Genomic DNA, 24917 nt, shown 5'->3' with positions numbered 1-24917 from the left:
CTATACAGGCACACACCACCTTGTAGCTCTTTGTTTCAATGAATGTGGCATAACACGACCTACAAATAAATGGCTCCATATCTTATTTACATCACATGTACAGCACCTTCATCCTCGAAATGTGGGCCAGGAAATATACAAGAGTATAAACACATGAATGAATCAGAGGATACCAGCGCGCCGATAAAAGTGTATGAGAAGCCTCCGCCCCAAAACCCCAAAACAAAATGAAAAAAGAAAAAGAAAAAATAAAGAAAGAAAGAAAAGAAAAGAAAAAGAAAAAGAAGAAAAGGCTTTTACATGGACTTCGTGGAGTCATGATCCGCGATCAGTATCATGAAACGTACCCGTCGAATGACATAAACCGGGCGCCAAGGGAAGAGCGAACAGTTACCCCATGGCGATCCTCTTCCTCGCATCGCGGACTGAAATTTCCCAATCCGTGCGAGTCAAGTACACGCCTTCGATGATAGCAACCAGGAGTAACGCAACAGCAACACCTGCCCAAAGCCCCCAGAGGTGCCACCCTAGTCCGAATGCTGTACCCATACTAATTGGCATAGCCACGGCATAGTAACAAAATAGCTGGATATAGCCACCAATCTCCTGACGCCCAAGGCCCCGGAGGATGCCGTTGCAACTAGTTGCGAGGGCGTCAACAAGCTGGAACGAGGCACATAGGGGTAGGATCTGGGCGACCATTGTAGCAACTTCTTCGTCGGACGTAAAAAGGCGGAGGATGCGGCTTCTCAGTAACGAGAGGGCTATAACATTCAACAGACCAACACCAACTGCACCGACCATAGCAATTTTGGCACATGAACGGGCAGCGTTGGTCAATGTTGCACCGATTAGATTGGCGATTCGAGTGCTGATGGCGATGGAGAGAGGGAAAGGGATCTGGAAGGCGATGGCTGATATCGTAGAAAGAATGGATTGAGCAGCAAGCGCAGTGGTGCCGAAGTAGCTCGAAGCGAGCGTTAGGAGCTCAAAAGCAAGAACTTCAGCTTCAACCATAAGGAACCCCGGAAGTGCCAGACGCACCATGGGGCCCCAGTTCTGGAAACCCCGCTTAGTGAAGCCGTTCCAGCACTCCCTCCCAGCAATGAAATAGACGTATAAAAAGAGGAATATTGGGAGGAGGTTATCGGTTATAACAACTGCCAGTGGAGCTCCAACAAAACCTAACCCAAGTTTCTAGCATGACAGGTCAGTATGCTAGAAACGTTTCCATGAAACCGTGACGCCAACACAGAACCACAACAGGAAACACATACCCAGACAAAAAACCAATTCATAAATGCATTGAAAGGAGCACATATTAAGAGAACTGTTAATCCAGCAGAAAAGAGACCTTGCGCCTGGACAAACCGTTTCCCACTTTCAAAACACGCATACGCCGGGGCACCAAGGAGGACGACCTTAAGATATAGACCTGCAAGCATTGCGACCTCTTTATTAGGTATGATAACCGTCAATATCTTATCTGCAAAATACCATACGATGCCAATGGGAATTGTCAGGACCCAGAGAAAATACACCATTCTCTGCATGTGCAGTCCAACAAGGTCTTTGTTTCCCGAACCAAAAGCCTGGGCGCAAAGAGTGTCCAGGCTTGTAGCGAGGCCTTGATATATCGAGTAGCCCGTGATGTTGGCAGTCATGCTCGCGAGGGACATGGCTCCGAGCTCTACTTTTCCAAGATGCCCGACTGTAAAGATGCTGGCAACCGTCAAGGAATATTGCAAAAGAAACGTGACCACCAACGGGGCAGTATATTTGGTCAAAACTTTCGCTTCCCGACCCCATGTTGTGTAGATCAAACCTGCTTCAACTGCTTCCTCCCATTTTCTGCCAACGTCATCGCGGTTGACATGGTCACCATGTCGCCTAGATGATACCAAAAGGGCAGTAGTTTCAGTGGCACTGGAGCCAGGGGCACACTCGGAATCCATTGACTGGATAGATTCTTCGTCTCCTCGCCGGACAGCCGTCTCTGACGCTTTCAGTCTCTGGGACAGCAGGGAACTGATCTGGTTTTGTAAAGTAGCCGCTTTCCCATGGTGGCGCTCCGGAGGAATAACATGGTTGTCTTCCAGTAAGTCCCGTTCTTCCTCCAACGCCTGCTCCACCTCCCAGTCCACTAACGCCTCACGGTCCTGCTCCTGGGAGTGGGGAACAACGGTCCCTCTGGGGCCTGCTGTGAAGAAGCTAGGCCTTCTATAAGATCCAGCCAGAGAATGAGGGCTAGAAACAACAGTCGATGGTGAAGCTGGAATTGACCCAGAAAAGGTTCTCTCTAAATGATCACGGCCTTCTCCATTATTGACGGGGATGGGGCCATCATTGTGTGGATAAATCGGCATATTTGTCTGCAGATGAGGAAGATCAGAGGCAGCAATACTGGCTCTAATTTACAGATATATTCCTGCCTGTTAAAAAGGTAAGCAAGTACTCAAGCAACCAGGAGACTGACATCAAACGACCCCAAATGGATCCATGCCGGATTAATCGCACAATTGCAAGGTATGAAAAAAACAATTGGTGGGATAAATTAAGGGCTGAACCCTCCAGCACAGGGGAGGAGATAAGGGAGGGCGGGTGTGATTCAAGACGGAAAGTAAATAAAATAGTTAGCTACCTATGAACAAGGGGGCACGTTGGCAACAACTCAGTAGCGAAATCATAGATCTTCTACATAGAGATGAACTGCTCATATATATATAAAGATAGAAATGGTTATATATCCCGTCTCTACGCACAGAGGGGATAAATGGAGAGGGGGAGAAGAGATCATGACTCTGCTGGGCTGGCGCGGGAACCTGGGGAAGCTTCTATAAACCAGCTTAACTAACTAGTCAACTGACTGGCTGCCTGGTGCCGGCTGACTCATGCAAGTCTCAACGGCGCGTGGGATCAGCCAGCCAATCAGAGAAGCATGCCATGGGGTTCCCCAAGCTCCACGCCTTGAGTTTGCCCATCTGGGGTTAGCGCGGTATTACTCATATCCGGCACGAATTGCTGATGTTTCCCCATCTTCGTTAGTCAGCACATGCTGATTAACTAACTATGCTGTATTAGTTTTCTGGTCGAATACGGTTATTTATTTCAGTCCGATCATATTTTTCTGTTATGCGATGTATGGTTCCATTTATAAATTACCAGCACAGGTTTCGTGTGCTTTCACCCGACTGACTATTCGTGAGTTGCTCAGCTAAACTAACTGGTTGACGAGATATTTGACAGAACTTTTCCCTGCAGCTACTTGAAACCGGGATCATGCGCTGTGCGAATCACAAGAATATCAAAGACAGATGCTTATCAGCGTTATCCTGGTTGCGAACGGTCGACCCAATTATTCACCTTAACTAAATTCTGACCATTAAATTCCGTCATTGCAACACCTGCTCCAACCATGCCGCGCGAGACTACCCCAGAGCTTGAAGACGCTGCAAACTGCAATACAACCATAGCCAATGCGCTGGGAAGAAAACCAGTCCACGTCACAGCGTATGGGCCCATTTTCCCATTTCCCATTTCCCATTCCCCATTCCCTTTCTAGATCCCATCGTATCCCAGCCGCACTGCCTAACCCCGGGCGCACACAGAGATCTCGCCTCTGAGGGCCCACTCTTCCTCTCTCAACCCCTCTTCGGCCCTCTGCTCTTCGAGAACAAAGCATCCGACGCTCGCGACCACTGCGCAAACGAGCGCACCTTCCTATCATGGCTCCGTCTCTCGATGTACCTCGCCGTCGTCTCCTGCGCGATCATAATGTCCTTCCACCTGCACTACCAACCGACTGAACTCGAGCTGCGCATGGCGCTGCCGCTGGGCATCATGTTTTGGATTCTGTCCTTCGTCTGTCTGGGGAGCGGGTTGGCTACATATATACGAACGGTGACGAAGTACAGTCGGCAAGCGGCGCTGGTGCAGAGTGGCTGGAAGACGCAGGTGGTTTTCACTGTTGTTGCGGTGTCGATTATCGGGACCTGTATCATCCTTCTGAGCACGGGTTCGCCATCTCTTACCTAGCGGTTCTACAGATACCCCCTTGTGGTGGGAGTCAACCCTCACCAAGGTGTGGACAGGTTATGCTTTATTTATTTGGGTATGCTTGGCGTTAGAATTCAGATATCAGGGTTTTTGACTTTCTTGGTCTGACCTTCTGTTCGATCGTTCGATTTATCTCATTCATATAACACATCCGATAGATCCCTTTTTATTATTATTATTATTATTATTATTATTATTATTATTATTTATTTATTTATTTTTTTTTATTTTTTTGTTGTTGTTAGCCTACGTTGTCATGATTTCTTGTGGCTATGCATACGGGGAGCTAGAATCCTGCTTATGTTCTCCTTGCAAGAGAAGTAGGTGTTGGCAGTTTTTGGACGGTATAGGGTTCATTATTGCAATCCTCATTATATCTCGCCTATAGATCCCATGCCGGAATTAATTCGATACGGAAAGGGGACTTGAAGAAGAAATAACTCGTATTGCGATTATATGCCCGAAAATATTTCAGCGAGAGAAACGTCTTCATAGTGCAGCCAAAGTCAATCGAGGTCAGAACATTGCAAGGTTATGGGGTATCGCCCTCATGTGGTTTTGCTCCGCTAAGCTCAGATCAAATGGAATACTAATAAAATAGATAAACGGGAAAAACAGTAATAGCAATTCAAAGCATACGGTGGAGCATGCTGTCTCCCTTGTGCTGCTCGAACTCTTTGGTGCCGAACTTCTCCCACCAGTTGAATAGCAGAGAGTTGCAGATGAGCTTGAACCACGGGGTGAATTTCAATTCGGGCTCCTGGAACATCTGTTTGAGTTCCTCTGCCGTAACGTATCTCGTATCGCGGACTTCGTTGGGTCTCACGTCCAGATCAACGTCGGCCTGGATGAAGAGAATGTAGTCGACTGTACGGTTTTTGAACATGAACCATTAGCTTGACCTTTGATATCACACGAAAACTTAGAATAAACACAAATATTCTTCATCTTACTTTCATGCTCTCCCCACTTGCCATCACTGGGGGCCAGATAGTGAATCCTAGTTAAAAAATCGAACTTCTCCAGTGGAACTTGCTCAGCCTTAATTCCGAGCTCGTGGTTAAGTTTTCTCTGCGCAGCTCTTTTAACACCCTGCACTGCAGCCTCGAACTTTACTCCGCTTTCACCGGGGATGCTAAGCGGGTGAGAGCAACAGGTATTGGTCCACATATCAGGAAACGTGATTTTTTCGGAAGCACGCTGCTGGAGCAACAATCTTTTATTGGAGTCAAAGAGAAAGACGGAGAAGGCGCGGTGAAGGAGCCCGCGATCGATATTGCTCTTCAAGTGGCCTATAATATGTAAAGTAACGTTGCGAAAAAAGGTCAGCACACACAATCCTGTCTGTCCACGGATACGAAACAAAAGCGAAGGATAGCCAACAACATTTGTCCAGCGGAAATTCCGGATAAAGAATTGCACAGGAAACGAAAGTAAGGAGGGAAGAACAGACATGTCTTCTTGCTAGCGCTTCCAATGGGCTGGTCATTCTCATCTAGCACAATGCAGACTTCATCCATCAGACGGATCTGCTCCACATCGTAGCCCTCAAGATCGTCGCTCTCACCGGCAGAGGGGCCACGCTGTGTTCTGGAAAAAGCATGCGCAAGAGTTGGGTTCACATCTGGAAAGAGACTAGTGACATTCTCCGCCGTTATAACTGGAGTTGTCGTCGTCGTCGTCGTGCTTGACATTATTATGGGTGGACATGTAAGGGTGGTAAAATCTCGAGGACGGGGGCTTGACGGGGGCTTGACGGGAGCTTGACGGAGAGGGGTGGTGTGGCGGTAAACCGGGAATTGAATCACGGTTCGACAGAATATATGCTATGACTTCGTACGGAAAGACGCGCTCGAGAGGGTTATGTATGATAGCGTAGAGGTGGATTGCACGGGATCAAAGACTTCAAAGACAATGAAATATTTAAAATCCCTTGGCGGTTGAGTCGAAGTTCGGCGTTGAGGAATCACTCGGGTAACCTTCCTTGGAACTTGTCCGCCTAATTAACCAAAACAACCAATAACTCCGCAAACATCAGATTATATACTCTTGACCTCTTCGAAACAGACTTTCAATTTAAACCTACAACCCACCGCAATTGAGTTTCATAGTGATTAAGTCTCGTTTATGTTTTGCGTCTTTCGACAAAAGTAGGAGAGCGGAGGAGAAATTTAACATTTACAGACCGACAATGAGATGCTTTTGTTTAATTGATTGCTGTCAAAGGTGCCTGTTATCGATGAATACTTAATGTTTTCAATCATTCAATGCAGTAAAAGATTATAAAAGATATCAGGTTCCTAATCCAATGCCTGATGCTGCGGAACCTATCCCTGACAGCGGAGACGCACGGCCATCGACCATCCAACGATCCAAGACTTTAGTTTACTAGTTATCATAATCCGAACGCTTTACCTCCCAGAGATTATAAACGATGCCGTCGGGCAACGAGGCTTTGCCCCCTCTTGCAGTGCTCGCTTTTACTCTTCGAATACCCATGGAGCTTTTCCTAGGGACCCTTTTGGGATAACCCGTTCTAGCTATTCTCTGTCAGCTTTGGCACCAGAATGCAAGACGCTATCCCGAGCTTGCGGTATGATGGATGAGGAACGGATCCGTTCTCTGTATTTTGAGAAGTTGGCTAGCGACAACACCAAATCCTGTCCTTAACAGATCATGCGGGATCTATGTATTTGGAAACATCTTTATCCAACTGCACCGGAAAGGAGGTGTTGGATTTTGCAAAACTTTTATTTTATGGAGGTAAATGATCGATCAATATCATACAAACAACGCATCCTGTGATCCCTCAGCCAACCTTTTACTTGAACAAATATGGGGGGATATATAAAACTCCGGATGTCATCTCCTAAAGGAATATTTTGATACATCAGACAAAGAGCATCATCTCTGTCCCCGATTGCCATCAAGGAAATGATCGTGCTATATTCCAAAGTCCGTTATTCAGAGATTGACAATCCATCAGACAGGCCCCTTTTCCCTATGTCGTACAGGGGATTGTGAAAGAATGATCCTGCACTACCATACCAAAGAAAGGCTCAATAGTGCTTCTTTTGGCGCCTTTGAAGTGCGGGGAGAGAGAAAGGTCCGATAATCCAGTACATATGTTTCTGTCATGCAAGGAAGAGCCGTCGTCGGAAGCTGGGCCTAATCCTCCGTCTTTGCTGCTCAAAAATATCCCACAACTTTTAGAAATTATAGAAATGCAATGGAAGGGTGAAGCTCCTGCAAGCTCTGGTACTTTTCGCGAATATGGAACAGTCGCTCCCATTAGCTGGGGTCATTTTCGCCCTTTTCATGACTCAATATCTCCCTGGATTCGCAACTATGACAAGCATATGCAGCTTACATGGAATTATCAGAGAAGGGCTTTCGAACAACGAGGCTCTTGGTATATAGAAATCTGAAATGATCTGAGTTGAGAAACAAGGAATACATTGGTGACGCCTGGAGCAGCCCGCAGGATTTGATCTCTGGGACTTTTCCTGTTTTCCCCCTTCAGTTCTCGACGATGCGGTCATAATCAACTTTCAAATTCCAGAGAGTATTTTTTTAAGAGTTAGTTTTCACTATCAACTGGCTGATTTGCGATGCTTATTCAGCATTTATATATCGATCAAGGATCACCTCCGCCAGTAAATGATTCTGCAATATGCATGGAAAAAAAAAACCGAAGCACAATGGAAGGTTCGGAACTCCCCAGAAATGTAGAGTTCTCAAGCTAAAATTGACAGCTGTCTGAAGAACACAGAAATTGGTATGTGCGTACTCCAGAGTAAGACAAAGATCTTCAACGTGCATAACGACTTGTGTGCGGTCAGTTTTCCAAACCCGAAGCTTCATTTTCGTGCTAGCTACCCTTTTCGAACTCACGTCCGCGCGTGCATGAAATGGAAAGTCGAACAATTTCGAAGGCCCCAAAACGGATATATTGTTCCTTAAACGTGATTGCATAAATATCAATCTTCCCTTCGTTCATTTTATTCTTACATACATTGTGCAACTATGCCCATGCGCCCAGCCAGGCCAGATCGTTCATGCAGGTCCCGGGTCAATATCTGTTCACTCGATATGCCAACAGAATGGGCTGTGCGGTGATTTCAAAACTAAGTACTCCTGTCTCATGTAAGGAGGAAGCATAAGTGTAAAGCTTTTTTAATTCCAGTTACCCATTCACGGCTTCATGTATGTACTTTACCGTACGTATAGATCCATATTTTGACTTACAAACCAGGAAATGAAATGAAATTCTCAATTTCCCATATCCTCCCTCCGGAAAGCGGATACAGTACCCAAGTAGTTCACGCTTGTTGTATCAGGACAAATAGAGGGAAGAGCAATAGAAAATTGCACTGTTAAGTAGACCATACGGATTTTTAAAAATCTAGACAGAGGCGATGCGAAGCAATGATAGTTGCCCAAGTAACTAGAAAGATAGATAAAATGAAATAAACGCTGAAGGTTCAGAAATGATGAAAGGTCGCAAAGGCCAACAATCGGCCCGCCTGCACAGGTAACGTGGTTGGGGAAGCCCCTATAGAATAATATAGGAATCGACAAACTCTCTCCAATTCCTCAACCCAGAGGTTGGTTACTTAGTTAGGTCGCAACACAAAATGGCCATGGATATCCTCTCCCTTTGTTCATTCTCTTCTCCACAGTATTCGGGGAAAAGCAGAGGCTCCGAAATATGCGGATCATGCACGGAATATGCAGGGGAATGGACATTGACCGATACCCATGAATAATATTTATTTATTTTTATTTCCTCCCCATCAACGGTCTTGATTTACACATTCTCTTTGGACTCCAAGTACTGCAGTACTTATTGTCTCTTTCAATAGTTACTGGCCCAGACCCCACATACATATTTTGCCCCTGTTGCACTGGCCGTGCTATCACTTTCCTCATGCTTTGGGCCTTGTGATGTTAGTTGGGGGCGGGGACAGTTATCGATCACGATCATCAGGAATCATGAGAAGCCACAAACGGGCCGTCCTATGAAGGCGCTTAGTCTGAACCAAAAGAACGATCGTTGAACCAGCAAGAATACGGGAATGGATCCGGGGAGCAAGGGATGCATGCAGATCCCGGCCGGAAAATCGATTGGCTGGGATGAAAGTTATTCCTACGATCAAATGTCAATTCTAGATACGATGAAAGAAAAATAATTATCTTGCTAACCGAGAAATAGTTTATACAGCCCATATCAATGAAGCAAGAACTCGGCCCGCTCCCCTATATATGATTTTTCTTGTGATTTGGAAAGAAATCTAGACCACATCTCTCGAGATGATCAGATCCCTAACGTCAAGCAAGCAATGTACAACAAATTGTAGTTTCAGATTGTAGCATACCGTCACACATGCTTCTACAAAATCCGCTGCATTGTGATGGCCATTGGGGTTGGCCACTTTGTGAGCCAACAGAATGTGGCTTTCGGATAGGATTACCCGAGAGGGGGACTGATGAACTTTCAGATAAGTGGATATTGGACATGCAGAAGAAAGTTTCAGGAGCTTAAATCAAATTGAAGCATACAATCTAAATAGAGTTGAGAAAATTGCATTACGAAATAAAGGTACAAGAATTAAAAAAGAAAAGAAAAGAAAGTTAAAAGCAACAGGTTATGCAAAGCAAACCATAACGTGGCCTCGGGCCAAGAATGCAAGGCACCAAAAGTATGAACCATCAACTGGAATTCCACACCATAACCGTCTTTGCTCCGCTCCCTGATTTCCTGTGCCGTGGTCTTATTTGTGACACCTACATTTTCATAGATATAACCAGAAAAAGGGAGATCAAAAATAAAACAACAATAAATAACAATAAATTAACAAAACAAAACCAATATACAGTGTACTGCTGAAAGCCATGGGGACCAGAAAATATAAAACTGAAATAAGCATTGACATCACAAGCAACCACCCACGGTACACAATATACCATGCGATAATCACAGCAGTGGTCTTTGTGTGACAGGTTTTAAGAGTCAAAAAGGGGTTTCCCTTTGGCCCATGGGTGGGAATTTACGCTTTTCTCTTTGCCAAAAAAAAAAAAAAAAAAAAAAAAAAAAAAAAAAAAAAAAAAAAAAAAACAGAAAGAAAGAGAGAGAGAGAGAGAAGAAAAGAAAAAAAGAGTACAGAAAACGAAACAAATAATTGGATATTTTCACAAATATTGTGGATATGCATTGGCCGTATCATCGAGGTATGGCGAAAGGTACGAGGTATTTAACTTTTGGTCATCTGTTTCGGGATATGTAGATATGGGATCGCCGTATGGGACAGGAGGGGGTTCGATAAGATCAACCACAACTGTAAGATCCGCAGTTTGGCGTTGAGCTTGACGAAGCTCTCTTCTGCACCCATCCTCGCGATGTCTATAGAATTGACTTCAATATCCTGTGAATTTTGCACAATAACAGAATGAATGCACTGATGTCTTCTCACCTTTTAAGTGTGTCCTGACGAGCAAAGTAGTGGCCACATTGATCACAACCATGCTGTCTTAGTTTTCTATGCACCTAGAAATGAATATCAACATATTTTCTTTCGGACAGAAGAGAATGCTAGATAAATCGGAGAAACATACACTATCGACATGTCTTTCAAGGTCAGTTTTCCGAGTAAATTTTTGCGTGCACTGGGGAGCAGCACATTTGTAAGGGAACTTTCGATTCGGATCATGGATTTTCATGTGCGATTTGCAGTTCGAATTCCTGGTGAATTTCATTCCACATTTCTCACATGTATATTTCCCAGCCGTTCCGTATGGATTTCTCCTTGCTTGTTTCCTGATACCACTAGACTGAACTTTACCTGCGTCGCCATGAGAGACTGCCACATGTGAGCGCGAAGATCCTAGAGGGATTTTAAGAATCCTATTATTTATCATGAGTCTTTCGCTGTTGTGATTCTCCACGTTTGTGTTCTCTGCGCTGCCTTCGAGTTCATAAAGTATAGCATTAGAATCACGGCCTAAGTTCCAAGGTATGGTACAGCCCATCTGCTGGTGCTGCTGATGCTGCTGAGACATGGAAAACTCTGTTCCCTGTCTCGAAACTGGAACTGGCTGATAGTGAAGACCACTATGATATGAGGCCACAAATCGCTGCATCATTGCGTTGCCCACCAATTCACGATGTGCGGGACTCGAGTATAGCATTGAGGTAGCCGAATGAAGTTGTGTACCATGTACAATCGATTGAGCCTCTTCAAATGGAAGAAGGTCTGATATCGCTCCCATGGGAGAAAAAGCGTGACTTGAGCCACATTCACGTTGCCATACTTGAGGCGGTTGTAGAAGCGACTGAGACGGTGAGCACATAAATATTTGCGAGGGACTGAAAATACCAAGCCCAGCAGTCGCAGGCGAATCGGCTGAGAGGACTTCCTTTTGCGCACAGCTTTGGGGAGGAGTAGGGTAAGGAGAGGAGGCATTGACAGCTATGGGATGACAGGCAGATGTATAGAAGTGCAGAGAGTGTATCGCATGAGACCTAGGAGTGAGGTCCATAACTGGCAGAGATCGAATACAATGACGACAACAGATCTTGAGCAAAATATAGAGCAGTAGCAAAAAAAATATGTTCACAGGACAAGTGAAAATATATTGATAGTGAAGCGGTAGTAAAGTAAGCAATGGTTGGAGCGAAACTCTGTAGTGAGGAACTGGTGTATGTAGCGGGACAAGAAATAAAATACCAAATGAACAAAAAGAAAACAAGTGAGAAATTTGGGAAAGCAGAATAAAAAGAATAATAATTATAAAATAAAAATAAAACCCTGGATAGGGCATCGACCCCAGCGGCCAGATAACCACCCCTGAGTCCTATGGTTTGGTTAGGTACCATGGCATGTGGAGAGATAGAGCGATGCACGAGCGAGTCGAAAGGACGAGCGTGAAGAAAAAACCCTGCATAAAACATGCAAAAGACAATATGAGAAGTTGAATGAACGTCCTGCCACCGCTATCTGTATGTACTGTAAAATACATTTGCTTGCAGCGAGCCTAAAGAATTCGGCTGGAAACTAAAATGGCATAGACGGACCCGACAGTACGGTATGCGCATGCGCCTTATCTCACAGTCCAAAACACAGGCAATGGGTTAATTAGTTGGAGAAATTCCTGGGCAGCAATAGGTGGATTGGAAAAACTGTGAGATTTAAACGAGGGAACAGGTAGAGGGGCCTCTTTTGGTGTTGTATCGGTTCAAGCAACCCAATGATCTTCTCAACACTTTACTCAACTAGACAGGCTCTTCTCCGTCTGTCGGCGTTGCAGAAATTCAAAATGAAAAACATAGCGGGTGGAGTATATATGCGGGAGATCTGCTGAACATGAAGAGAGGCGCGAGGCGCGTACAAGTGGATAGATTTAAATATAACTTGTCAAAAATGAGTGGGTGAAATATGTGTGGAAAATTCCGGAACCGCCACGCAACACAGGGCGTGCTAGGATATCCAGGAAATGTATCTACCAGGGAGAGAGAAGTTATCCTTACCAAGCATATTGAAAATGCTGTGTATACATTTTGTGCATATCCGACATCAGATGTATTAGCCATAATTGCTTTTTGTTCTGGCGTTAAAATACTCAAATTTCAATGATTCCACGGGGAAATGGTTGCTGCCAACTGATCGATCGGGCTGCAGATGTTATCCACAACTTCAACCATGTCTGTCAGGCGAACTGGGGCCGCAATGGATCCGTGATCCACTTCTCTTGGCGCAGAGCGGGAACTGGCTTTAAAATATCTTTTCCCTGCAAAAGAACACGGCGGGAAAAGCCTTGACGACGACGAGTAGATAATTTGTGTGCTGGAACCCTCACTTGAATGCGAGAAAATGGACGGGACGACGAGGGTGGACATTGGGGAATTGTTTTCGCCGAGCCACATAGCGTCTACTGTTCTCATATGCAAGAATAATAGCTAAAATATGGAGAGTGAGTTACCTTCAAGAGTGTTATCCGGACCTAGCATATCGATCCAGAAGGTAAGAGTAGTCAGAGAGGGCGAATGCAAGGAGAGGTATCAGATTCTTGCAGTGAATCATGTGAGGTCGTACTTGTTGGACTTGCCATCCTACCACATCTATATACAGTCAGGACAGGTATTGGCAAATTATAACTTACCAATGGGGGCAGAGAGTTCAGTTAGACACCGGGGAGTTCACGCTTCCAGCACATAACGGAAAGTCTAGGTTTAGATGCAAGTTGCTGACACGGTTTGCGGGGTGGACTGCGCACAATAAATGAGTCTGACTGAAAAAGATATTTTTTTCGGGTATGTGTCATGATCTATAGGTTAACAGATTCATCTCCATGTGTCTGACTAAAAATATGTTTCCTCACCTCTGCTAGGCTCAAACCCATCAGACTAGAAACTGAAAATATCAAAGAATATTCATCATACAGACGAATACCAGCGTAGATGAATTTGTGAACTTGGTCACTAGGCATATTCGACTTTGAGTTTGCAAGGAAATGCTGCAGCCACAAAAGTCAAAATAATGACGCAAGTGACAAAAAACAAAAATATTGATAGGCCAACATAATGCTGCTAGCAGATGATGTTGGTACTGCCAGTGGGTGAGGATTCAAGGAATGATGTGACTTGCTCTTGGAAAAGTGATGTGGTGTAGAGTGTGATGTAGTTATCTCACACCAGCTAGAGGTAGGTAGAGGCTTATGGATGAGTGAAAATCCGCAAAGCAAACAATTAGCGTTGTTAGTGTCAAAATCACCTAATCGCAACAGCCAATGGATTGTGAAAATATCCCCGTCATTGTAAACTGGGCTGCAGCAACAACGGTTCTGGGCATCAACCTTACATCCTGAGCGATGTCCTAATATCCAATCATTTCAGCCACTTTCCCCTTTGCATAAAGCGGTCAATGCTTGGCGGGATGTGAAGAAAGGGTTTGACGATCATCTTATACATATTCGAGAGAGTTCGAGCATTTAAATGTCATTATTATCATGGCATCTGTTAGTGATGGGCTTTGAAAACTACCCCCGCCAGTCCGAAATTCACTCAAGGAACATTTGACGGTCATATCCAAAGGAAGCTTTGACTAACATCCACGACATCTGCTGAGAGTTATCCCAAGACAACATTGTGAAAGTGGAGAGAAAACGTAGATAATATGTGAGCAGTCTATCAACTGCCTTCATTACTCAAATTTCTGCTGCGTTCTCAACGAGCGGGTGGATGAGGCGTGATACCAATGTAAAGAATAGCCACCACAGGGAGAAATTTTAGGAAAGCCTTCGTCTAACCCACAGCTCATAGGATTAGCACCAGATATGACCGACGGATACATTTCCAGTGTTGAACAACTAGGCTACCATGTCCTTGAGTACGGGTATCTATGCATAATCAGTTCTAGCGTAAATGGGCCGGATGAAGCAGTGGTCAAAGTCGGGGGTGGCGGGAGTTACTCACCAAGCTACCGAAGTTGAATTCAGGCTCATCAACGAGCAGATCCTCCAATAACCGGTCAGATTCAATGACGTGTGGTATACATTTTGACAGATGCTCAAATCTGTCTTGGAACTAAAAATAAGCCTTTTAACGATAGGATATCGAAAGATATGTCTGTGATCTGTGACGTAGGTACTTCCCTGACTCCAACTAATGACGACTTCGAAAATCCCCGTTAGCAAGAAGCGCGCGTATCTTTAATCATATATGCGCAGCAGAGTCTGCCATTAACAGTAATCATACAACACTGAGCCACATCTCCTGATCGTAAAAGCGCCCGAAACGGAAGGGAATGAGATTCATCAAGATGTCTAGGGCGGTGAGACCCAAAACGGCAGGGAGAACGATTCATTATGATGCCTTAAGCAGTGGGAGATGAACTCACAAGCAATGAGTAATGCAAGCCCCGTCCCAATGATTCCTAGCTCCCACAGGCTCCAAAAATTCATTTGATAGAATGTAATTCATGGCTCCCGTATGCTACTAATTTCGTCGCATGAAAATGCGGAAATCCAAACGTATATGAGTACTTCAACAAGGCTGGTTCAAAAAGGATTCCGTGCCATAAGAACTGAAGAGTATAAAGCGAGGAACGACAGCAAAAAAAGAGAGTCTCAAATGATTTCTGGTGGAATGGAACACGCAGCCTCGAATACGGATTGGTCAATCACGCATGCACAAGTTGACAGCGGGGAAGAGCTTGACTCAAATCATTTTTTCCTTGGTATAATAAATGGTTCCCTTTGTGGAACAGCCGTGGTTTTTCTTTCAAGTGGACATTGAGAGAATCCTATAATAATATTGCTCCAGTCCATAGATTATTGACATATTACTGGATAATAGACTGAGATAAAACCTTTTGAGTTTGCAATTGTTACAATTTCGCATTGACACTCGAAAATATGGAATATACGTCGGCTTCAAGATCTCCTTCCGAGGAATTGGTGCCGGTGTTATTGTTATTTCCGAGAGACCCTTTATTAATTTTTTTTGTCCCATATGCCAAGAGTCGTGAAACCAGTGAGGAATGCAGGAAGAAAGGCCGGCGTTCATGGCCAACTAGATCTTACCTATATGAGGCTCTCTGCACGATCCTATTGCATAGGCTTCAGTATCAAACCTAGACATCCTCAGAGTATATGCCTCGAGAAGTTCGTCGAGAGGGTATGTTAAAGAGTTGCCAAACCACAAACTCTCAAGCATATCCTCGACTCTCGTTAAGATCCCAATAGCCATCATCCCAGTTTAGAATCCTGGTGGTTGTCAGTGCTGCTCTGTTCCAGCAACAGGCGGAATACGTGGACATATACAAACTTTAAAGCTTATATAAACGATAGGATTGTGGACCGTCCAGCAACGATAGTGAGAGGCATTTTCAAAGGAGTCAAGCAGTTGTTGCCCACATTTGGTCAAAACTGTAAGGGGCAACTGGAATTGCTTGTATAATAGAGCTAAAATCGTATCAGTATATCTTCCAACTACCAAGATTTTCGGAGCTGAAAACATACTCTGAGAGCTTCTTTATGATTGGGGCAACGGGCTTGTCATCAGCAATCATAGGGAGTTCAAATGAATCATTATCTGGTAGAAATATCGACAAACTGTCTGGTCGGGACATAGTTTCGATGCGTCTGGACGGATTGTGCAGGCCACATCAAACAACTTCTATAACAATTCAGAGCACTATATATATAACTTTCCTCAAGTTATTCCTGCTGATTCCATTTCAACAAGAGTCCGATGAACCTTGGGCACTGATATTTGCACATTAGCTCACTTGTCCGTTCAAGACATTACCGAAGAAATTTACGGCAGGGTGGCACGGCAGTCTGAAAGACCATTCCAATAAACCAATACGGGAATCCCATTGGATATATGAAGTGGAAATTGATGCCGTCAGATAATATCTTAGAAATATATTTCCAATATCTCTATGCATTATCCTTGATGGCGTTTGCAAAACAATTTTGGGGTTTAGTTCCCAGATGGAATTGTATTTGGTTCCACGTTAATCGGGGACGAGTTGGATGCGGCTATTCCAAAAGAGAGATTTGGTTGTTTTAATACAGTTGTTACGATGGAGACGCCCAAAGTCTGCGATAATTAGCGTAAGATACAACGACGATACACTCGTTAACTAGTTAGTTATCACATGAGTGTTTTGCTTAGCTAAGCAGATCTGGATCACCAAGTTCCAACGTCATACCGGCCTGCGCATCTTCAAGCATCATATGGCGTGGTCCAGCATATCAAGGGCTATTTCGACGTGACGAGCATCTGCACCCGTTCCGGTGCTTTAAATGCGATGCTTATGACGTCACGCCTACTGGCAAAGATTCGTGAAATACCAAAGAAGACTTTATAAACTCAAATACATCAAGGCATAGGACAGGCAACATGCTTTCAGGCTGCCACTTGGGGTGTTGATAATACTTGAGCTCCTAACGACCCTGAGCTCCTAACGACACCATGGGACAGGGCTATTCCATCACCACTTTGTCAGCTGGCTCTGCCGGCATCGATGTGCCAGAGCTCGCGGACCTCGTATACGAAAAATCCTTGGGAACGGCTAGGTTCATGAAGAGCATTCGTGCCCGACATAGAAATGGTCTCGTTTTTGTTAAGGTGATAATAAAGCCGTATCCGAGCATGAAACTGGATCCTTATGTCAAGGCCATTCTACGTACGTGTTTGTTTCTGCGATGAAGCAGCTGTCATAATCTAATTAAGTTTGGGTAGATGAACGAGATATACTAGAGCAAGTTCCAAATGCCCTTGGGTATCAGCGGATACTGGAAAGTGGGACTGGAGGTTATCTTGTCCGTCAATATATTCATAGTTCACTGTACGATCGTATGAGGTATGTTCATAACAAACGCCCCTCTGATGATGAAATACAGTCCTGTTTAACCCTGTACAGCACACGTCCATTCCTCGAAGATATCGAGAAGAAATGGTTAGCGTACCAGCTACTATGCGCTCTACGGGATTGCCATTCCCATGATATCTTCCATGGAGACATAAAGACGGAGAATCTGCTCGTAACGTCCTGGAACTGGTTATATTTATCGGATTTTTCGTCGTCATTTAAACCAACATTTCTTCCAGAAGACAATCCGGCCGATTTTTCATTTTATTTCGATACGTCTGGCCGCCGGACATGTTACTTAGCTCCTGAAAGATTTCTCGTCACGGGAGAAGAACCTGAGGGTAGGGGAATGAACTGGGCAATGGATATATTTAGTGCTGGTTGCGTCATTGCCGAACTATTTCTCGAGTCTCCGATTTTCACCCTCAGTCAGTTGTATAAATATCGAAAGGGGGAGTATGACCCAGAACATAGCCATCTGTCAAAGATAGAGGATGCCAATATAAGGGATTTAGTCGTTCATATGATCCGTGTCGACCCGGAATCCAGATACTCAGCTGAAGAATGCCTCAATTTCTGGCGCCACAAAGCTTTTCCTGAATATTTCTACAGCTTCCTTCACCAATACATGGGGCTCATTACCGATCCCTCGTCTGGTGGTGCTCGTATTGGCCTCAGCCCTGGTGACCTGCGAGAAGCCGATGAGCGCATTGACAAAACCTATATGGATTTCGACAAAATATCATATTTTCTGGGCGTTAATGCTAAACCTACTATCGACGGGTCAAGTCTCACATACCCATCACTTAACTACCCCGATTTCCCCCTTCAACTCGATTTACCGAATCATGGCCACCAATATTCGAAACCACAACCTGAATCTGATGATGGGACATTGATATTTCTCACACTTGTTGTTTCAAATCTACGAAATACTGTAAAATCATCAACTCGAGTTAAAGCCTGTGATATTCTGTTGGCCTTCGCTGAAAGAGTTCCCGATGAAGCAAAACTAGATAGGATTCTGCCGTTTGTGATGTTTCTACTTACTGATCGTTCAGATATTGTTAAAGTGGCTGCAATCCGAACGTTAACACAACTTCTCGCCATGGTCCGTGTGGTTTCCCCGGTCAATGCTTACATCTTCCCAGAGTATATATTTCCCCGCCTCCAGCCATTTATACCCAGCCTCAGTTCAAATCCCAGCCCAATCGTTAGGGCAACCTACGCTTCCTGCATTGCGTCTCTCGCTCAATCCTCCGTTCGGATATTAGATATGATTCAAACCTTGCGCTCGGACATCCGACTGGGTTCGCTTGTCCCAGAAAGCACAGAAGCAGGTTGGACGGAAGGTGTGTCCTACCATAATCTTTACGACGTTGCTCAGGTTGATCTTCTTGACTTTTTCGAAGCTCATACAAAGGCTCTCCTTACGGATAATGATGTTTCCGTTCGTCGGGCCTTCCTTGGATCTGTCTCCAGTCTTTGTGTCTTCTTTGGTAACCCGAAGACAAACGAGGTTATTCTGAGCCACCTCAATACTTATTTGAATGATAAGGATTGGATACTCAAGTGCGCATTCTTTGAAGCAGTGGTTGGAGTCGCAACATATGTTGGAAGTATAAGTTTAGAAGAATTTATTCTACCACTTATGGTTCAATCAATGACGGACCCAGAGGAGTTTGTTATTGAGAGAGTCCTTCGCTCTCTTGCTCGTATGGCGAAACTGGGGCTATTTCAACGATCAACGACATGGGATCTCCTTCATATCGCGGTACGATTTTTCGTCCATCCTAGCATATGGATACGTGAGGCCGCCGTTCAATTTGTTGTGGCTTCAACAACGTTCCTCTCCCCAGCCGATACATATTCCATTATATCACCCCTTGTTCGTCCTTTCCTCAAAACCAACACAACAGACATATCGGAAACCCAGCTTTTGGATGCGCTGAAAAAGCCGCTATCCAAAAGCGTGTATGATATGCTATTGATATGGGCAATCAAGTCTGAAAAAGGCCTCTTCTGGAAAACTGCTGCTCGAGATGGAACATTTGTTCTGGCAAGTCCGCCTACTCCAAGTATAGGGAAAATGCGGCCACGGAGCGGCAACTTTTCGTCTAACGCTCTCACCAAAAATGAAGAAGATGAGCAGTGGCTCGCTCGATTGAAGAATATTGGGATGACCCAGGATGACGAATTCAAGCTATTGGCTCTCAAAGAGTACATATGGAGAGTAGCGATGAGACGGGCAAAAGAAGGAGACACCAGTTCCACGGTGCCTCTATCCAACATTATATCTTTAACTCAACACGGTGTAACTCCGCAAACGGTCTTCTTTGATAAAAATCAAGGGATGGAACAGCAGCAATCATCCATTGACAAAGCCGATGCACCTGGAGAGAGAAAAGTTCATACAATTGCCGATGCACTTCTTGACGCCTCAACCACAATTAATGCAGCGCCTGGTTCGCGCCGTAAGAACATCCCACTCAAGGGCAGCAGGCGGGTAGAAAGCGTAAGCTCTCTTGCTGTGCCCCATACAGTTTCACCTGAGTCGCCATCCAAGAACCCCCGTGCGGGGTTGCACGATTCGTCAGCATCTCCATCTGATGTAGAACAAAGAGATAATTTCCTCAGAAACCGAACTGAAACCGTATCGGAACGTAATACCTCGTTGGACCGTAATGGTTCTGACAATCATGCCATTTCCCATCCGGACGGCAAACCTCATCGTCGATCTTCTGCCATAAACCTCCTCAACCGTAATGAAACCACCAAAGCATATGCTGAAACGTCAACTACATCCATGAATGCTTTCGGTAAAGTGGATGCAACCTTTCAAAGAGACCAATTCCGGCCATCGCCGCTCTCCATGGTGCAGGACGTCAATGTTCCACCAGAGCCACAGCAGCAACAATATCGCACAAACCATACGTACCGTGGCAATGATCCTACAATACTCAAGCTCCTGGATGCGGTGTTTGCTGAGAATTGTCCCACTGATGTATTTGAGTTTGGTCCTACTGTTTCCCCTGTGAGCGCTCATCATCCCATCAAGAAAGCCAGTTTCCAAGAACCAGAAAAGCCCTGGAGGCCTCAAGGAAACCTTGTTGCAATGTTCGGTGAACACAGTGGACCCATAAACCGCATTGCAGTCGCCCCTGACCACGCGTTTTTTGTCACAGCCTCAGATGATGGTTCTTTGAAGATCTGGGATACCACGAGGCTAGAAAAAAACCTTACACCGCGATCGCGACAGACCCACCGCCACAGCAATGATGCGAGAGTGAAATGCGTTACATTCATCGAAAACACTCACACATTTGTCAGTGCAGCTACTGATGGAAGTATTCATGCTGTTAGGGTTGATTATCGCAGTATTAATGATGCTGTTCGATATGGGAAACCACAAATTGTTCGCGACTATAACCTTTCTTTCCATTCAAATAACTCAGGTGAATACGCCGTTTGGATGGAACATTATCGGTCGGAAACCCATTCTATCCTTTTTGTAGCCACGAATAGATCCCGAATCTTGGCGTTAGACATGAAATTGATGACCCCTCTATATACCCTCGAAAACGCAGTTCATCATGGAACTCCCACAACATTTTGCCTGGACAGGAAACGCAACTGGCTTCTCCTAGGCACATCTCACGGGATTCTTGACCTCTGGGATCTGCGGTTCCGCATACGAGTAAAATCCTGGGGTCTTCCCGGCGGAACCCCAATACATCGGCTGCTTATCCACCCGCTTAAAGGGCGAGGTAGATGGGTGTGCGTGGTGGGAGGTAGCAACAACGGTTCCGAAATTATGGTATGGGATATCGATAAAGTCCAATGTAGAGAGGTTTACCGCACTGCGTCTGCGGCTGCCAATCCCGTTAATGGAAGCAAGGATTCGCCCAAAGCTAACACAAGGAAGAACACCAACCTGGTAGCGGATATTAGCTGGAAGAACTATGAACCGTGGCGTGTCGATGAGGATCGACCTGAAAGCATGCTGGGCCGATTTGCCAGCAATCCCCAGTCGTTTGCGGGTGTCGAGCCAAGCTTAGGAAACGAGACTGGTCTTGGCTCATCTAGCGGTGGCGACATCCGTGCCCTTGCAGTTGGGCTTGACGTACCTGAAAATAATCAGGATGGGTCCAAATACGGCTTTTTGATATCTGGTGGATCGGATCGGAAAGTCCGCCTCTGGGATGTCACACATCCTGATGCTTCGATGGTGATCAGTGGTCTGGGGGTAGTTCCTGACGGAGTTCCACAAAAACCACGATATGACACAACACACCCCACTCCGTCGTTAGCAATAACCACTGAGTGGGTACCTACTGGCGGGACGTCATCTAATGGCAGTGCCAAGGACCTGGATTCCGCAAAAACCCGTGGAAGCAAAAATGCGGCGACAGGACCAGCGAAAGCTAGCCATCCTCCCAGGAGTACAGTAATCAGTTTGCAACAGCAGCAGCTGCTGAAAAGTCATCTCGATTCGATCCTTGATGTTGCTCTCCTGGAAGTTCCGTATGGGATGACTATCAGTGTGGATCGTGGTGGGATGGTATATGTATTTCAATAAATATCTGGGTTAATGGTTACGTGTATAGGCCAGGTCTTTAATTCAAATACAAGCATGCAATCGATACTTATACATCAAATCCCTGTTCAACTTCACACCAAATAATCGTACCTTTGATAGGATCGAGAATCACTTTTAATATACTCCAGTGATTTTTTCAATCCTTAAATCAGACATGCGTCTGCTGTTTTCAGAGTATGCTTCCCTCGATCACTTCTATAACAGGATAAGAACGATTGGAAACTTTCGATATCAATCCCAGTAAAAATCGCAGTCTAATGTAAAATTGTGAAATGCTTATTTCAGAATATGATCATCACTTACTTGCGCGATTAGTATCTTGTTCCTTTTTATTCAGCCTTACAGATGCCCCCTCGTTCTCCTGGTTCAGGGCAAAGCTTGGATTTTCACAGATCAATTCGCTCCACCCGCTCCAACCAACACGATTGGAAATCATCGACTACTCGACTCCTCTTTTCGCTTCAGGGATCGCACCGCTTGCGAACTCCAGCAGCTAGCTCTATATTAAGTTCGCCCCGATGATCCAGAACGTTCTAGAAACATTCAAGAATTGCCTTTGCCTTGCTCGGAGCCTGGTCGAATTCCGCTTCTTCCAAAAACAGTTGATTAATCAAGTTAACGAACCCGATTGGCGCTTATTTAGTTATAAGCTAAGTACATTAGCTCACGACTTTCTCGCATCCTACTAAGTATTCTAAGCGTGTCACGGTTGAATGCAGTCCAACAGCTGTCATTGGGAAACTGGCATATGGTAATATGCCCGCTATCCTGTGGTGCTCAAGTGGTTGGTGCTAGGCCGTCTCATCCCATAAGCGCCAGGTTGAGAAAAAATCTAATATATATATATATAAATTAATCACTTGACTAAAGTGAAAAGGAAGATATATTCTCCCCGGGATAATATTATGCTGCGATTCATGGCTTAGTCTAGCTCGAATCCACTTGCCGGAGTCCGAAAATAGACCTCCTCGGTCTTCTCAGCTTTGATTTTTTTTTTTCTTTTTTTTTTTTTTTCCCATATTATCTGTGGGGTGATTTAATCCTGAAATCATTATTTTATTTTATTTTATTTTTATTTTTATTTTTATTTTTATTTTTTTTTAAAAAAAACTTCCTTTATTATCTACTGAGATTTCCTCAGTCTTCCAGTCATGGATATCGATCCTAACTTGACACGCGCAGATTTGATAGTAATCCAAAACTTGTTTCACGATGTCCCTAAACTAAGGAATCAAGGTATAAAAGCACGGAAGAGTCTGTCAAGTTCTTCCAGGAGGACGCGGGTTGCCGAATGTGGCTGTATTGGGAGTCAGCAGAAGCTCAACAGTGAGAGTAACATGATGTATATTATTTCCCCATGCATTGCTAACAGGATTCCAAGACGATGCCGCGAGATCCGATCACCTCTACCACGCTGAGAAATCGTCCGTCGAAACCTTGGCTTCATTCAACAACCCTCAACATGAAGACTTCGAACCAACCGTCTTTGTCATGTGGGATCTCAAGGATGTTAAGCTTCCCCGGTTTCTAAATGACTACCTCCTGCAACCATATATCAGGTTTGGGCGGAGTATGGTCCGCGTCGAGACAGATGTGGTCATGCTCACGCATCTCCTCCTGTACTTTGCAACATCCGTCCCGAGTGCAATTTTCCTGTATTACCATTTCAGCTGGATTCATGGAGTATTTCACTGGGCCATGCAATCCTATTACGTGGGAACATACACCCTCATGATGCATCAACATATCCACATGGGGGGGATTCTGTCACCCAAGTACTCATGGATTGATATGTTGTTCCCATATATTACAAACCCGTTAATGGGCCACACTTGGAATTCCTACTATTACCACCATGTCAAGCACCATCATGTCGAGTCCAACGGGCCCAATGATCTCTCGTCCACCATTCGCTATCAACGGGACGATCTAGGTGACTTCCTCTGCTACGTCGGCCGATTCATGTTCTTTGTCTGGCTAGAACTTCCGTTATATTTCTTCCGAAAGTCGAAAACACGATTGGCTATGAAAGCAGCATTTTGGGAGCTTGGAAGCTATCTTGCTATTTTTCTCATGTTTACCCTCAATTGGAAGACTACCTCGTTTGTCTTTGCTTTGCCCCTCTTACAGTTACGGGTGGGGCTGATGGTTGGAAATTGGGGCCAGCATGCCTTTGTGGATGAGATTGACCCTGACTCCGACTTTCGCTCCAGTATCACATTGATAGATGTTGCCGTGAGTTAGATTCCTGCCTATTTGTTCCCCTATGGAGAAGCAGTGCTGATAATGCTGTTTCACAGAGCAACCGTTTCTGTTACAATGACGGCTACCATACCTCTCACCATTTAAATCCTCTGAGACACTGGCGGGAACATCCCGTTGCCTTTCTCAGGCAGAAAGAGCGCTACTCTGAAGAGCACGCGCTTGTATTTCATAACATCGACTATATCATGATAACAGTCAAACTGCTGCAGAAGGACTATGCCCACCTGGCGAAATGTCTAATTCCCATTGGCGAGCAGGTAAATATGAGTTTCGATGAGATTGCTGCCATGCTCCGAACGAAAACACGTCGATTTAGCGAAGCAGATATTAAAAAGAAGTTCAAGGCGAACCACCAGCGAAATATGGGTTTGGAGGTAACTAACTATCCAACATAACTTTACGTGTATTTTAACTAGTTCAATTTTTGGCTCTGTTCGATTATTTGGATTTCGTAAAAAGTTACTATTTCAACATCTCAAACCTCTTCTGATAATTATCTGACTTTTAACTCATCTCTTTATGCAGTTGACATTCTTGCAGTGAATTGTGTTGTATCTCTTTCTCATAGTCAATCTTCACCCACAGGCTTTCAGTCCAGCAAGAGCAGTAGCTTGCGC

The 24917-nt window shown here is 44.8% G+C and overlaps 8 protein-coding genes across 8 annotated transcripts; 3 read left to right on the top strand and 5 right to left on the bottom strand.

The window, feature by feature from the left end:
* Nucleotides 1–390: 390 nt before the first annotated feature.
* On the bottom strand, nucleotides 391–2366 carry PAAG_03962 (hypothetical protein; the record flags this gene model as incomplete). Its single annotated transcript, XM_015845115.1, has 2 exons — nucleotides 391–1197; nucleotides 1278–2366. The coding sequence occupies 2 exons, from the start codon at nucleotides 2364–2366 to the stop codon at nucleotides 391–393; spliced, it is 1896 nt and encodes a 631-aa protein (XP_015702204.1).
* A 1049-nt stretch (nucleotides 2367–3415) lies between these two features.
* Nucleotides 3416–4035, top strand: PAAG_03961 (DUF domain-containing protein; the record flags this gene model as incomplete). The annotated part of the gene is made up of 2 exons (XM_002794322.1): nucleotides 3416–3510; nucleotides 3609–4035. 2 exons carry the CDS (start codon nucleotides 3416–3418, stop codon nucleotides 4033–4035), a joined length of 522 nt encoding a protein of 173 aa, XP_002794368.1.
* A 649-nt stretch (nucleotides 4036–4684) lies between these two features.
* Nucleotides 4685–5750, bottom strand: PAAG_03960 (isopentenyl-diphosphate Delta-isomerase; the record flags this gene model as incomplete). The annotated part of the gene is made up of 3 exons (XM_002794321.2): nucleotides 4685–4923; nucleotides 5010–5348; nucleotides 5510–5750. 3 exons carry the CDS (start codon nucleotides 5748–5750, stop codon nucleotides 4685–4687), a joined length of 819 nt encoding a protein of 272 aa, XP_002794367.1.
* Nucleotides 5751–10248: 4498 nt separating this feature from the next.
* PAAG_03958 (hypothetical protein) lies at nucleotides 10249–11595 on the bottom strand (the record flags this gene model as incomplete). The annotated part of the gene is made up of 3 exons (XM_002794319.1): nucleotides 10249–10459; nucleotides 10530–10603; nucleotides 10672–11595. The coding sequence occupies 3 exons, from the start codon at nucleotides 11593–11595 to the stop codon at nucleotides 10249–10251; spliced, it is 1209 nt and encodes a 402-aa protein (XP_002794365.1).
* A 3845-nt stretch (nucleotides 11596–15440) lies between these two features.
* Nucleotides 15441–15802, bottom strand: PAAG_11782 (hypothetical protein; the record flags this gene model as incomplete). The annotated part of the gene is made up of 2 exons (XM_015847367.1): nucleotides 15441–15541; nucleotides 15637–15802. 2 exons carry the CDS (start codon nucleotides 15800–15802, stop codon nucleotides 15441–15443), a joined length of 267 nt encoding a protein of 88 aa, XP_015703058.1.
* A 148-nt stretch (nucleotides 15803–15950) lies between these two features.
* On the bottom strand, nucleotides 15951–16184 carry PAAG_11781 (hypothetical protein; the record flags this gene model as incomplete). The annotated part of the gene is made up of 2 exons (XM_015847366.1): nucleotides 15951–16017; nucleotides 16075–16184. 2 exons carry the CDS (start codon nucleotides 16182–16184, stop codon nucleotides 15951–15953), a joined length of 177 nt encoding a protein of 58 aa, XP_015703057.1.
* Nucleotides 16185–17035: 851 nt separating this feature from the next.
* PAAG_11780 (VPS15 protein kinase) lies at nucleotides 17036–22014 on the top strand (the record flags this gene model as incomplete). The annotated part of the gene is made up of 3 exons (XM_002794317.2): nucleotides 17036–17249; nucleotides 17306–17426; nucleotides 17487–22014. 3 exons carry the CDS (start codon nucleotides 17036–17038, stop codon nucleotides 22012–22014), a joined length of 4863 nt encoding a protein of 1620 aa, XP_002794363.2.
* A 1172-nt stretch (nucleotides 22015–23186) lies between these two features.
* Nucleotides 23187–24910, top strand: PAAG_11779 (hypothetical protein; the record flags this gene model as incomplete). The annotated part of the gene is made up of 4 exons (XM_015847365.1): nucleotides 23187–23361; nucleotides 23417–24270; nucleotides 24336–24674; nucleotides 24869–24910. 4 exons carry the CDS (start codon nucleotides 23187–23189, stop codon nucleotides 24908–24910), a joined length of 1410 nt encoding a protein of 469 aa, XP_015703056.1.
* Nucleotides 24911–24917: the final 7 nt, after the last annotated feature.

Source organism: Paracoccidioides lutzii (genome assembly GCF_000150705.2).
Source record: "Paracoccidioides lutzii Pb01 unplaced genomic scaffold supercont2.9, whole genome shotgun sequence".
Taxonomy (NCBI): Eukaryota; Fungi; Ascomycota; class Eurotiomycetes; order Onygenales; family Ajellomycetaceae; genus Paracoccidioides; species Paracoccidioides lutzii.
This window is presented reverse-complemented; position numbering and strand designations above follow the sequence as displayed.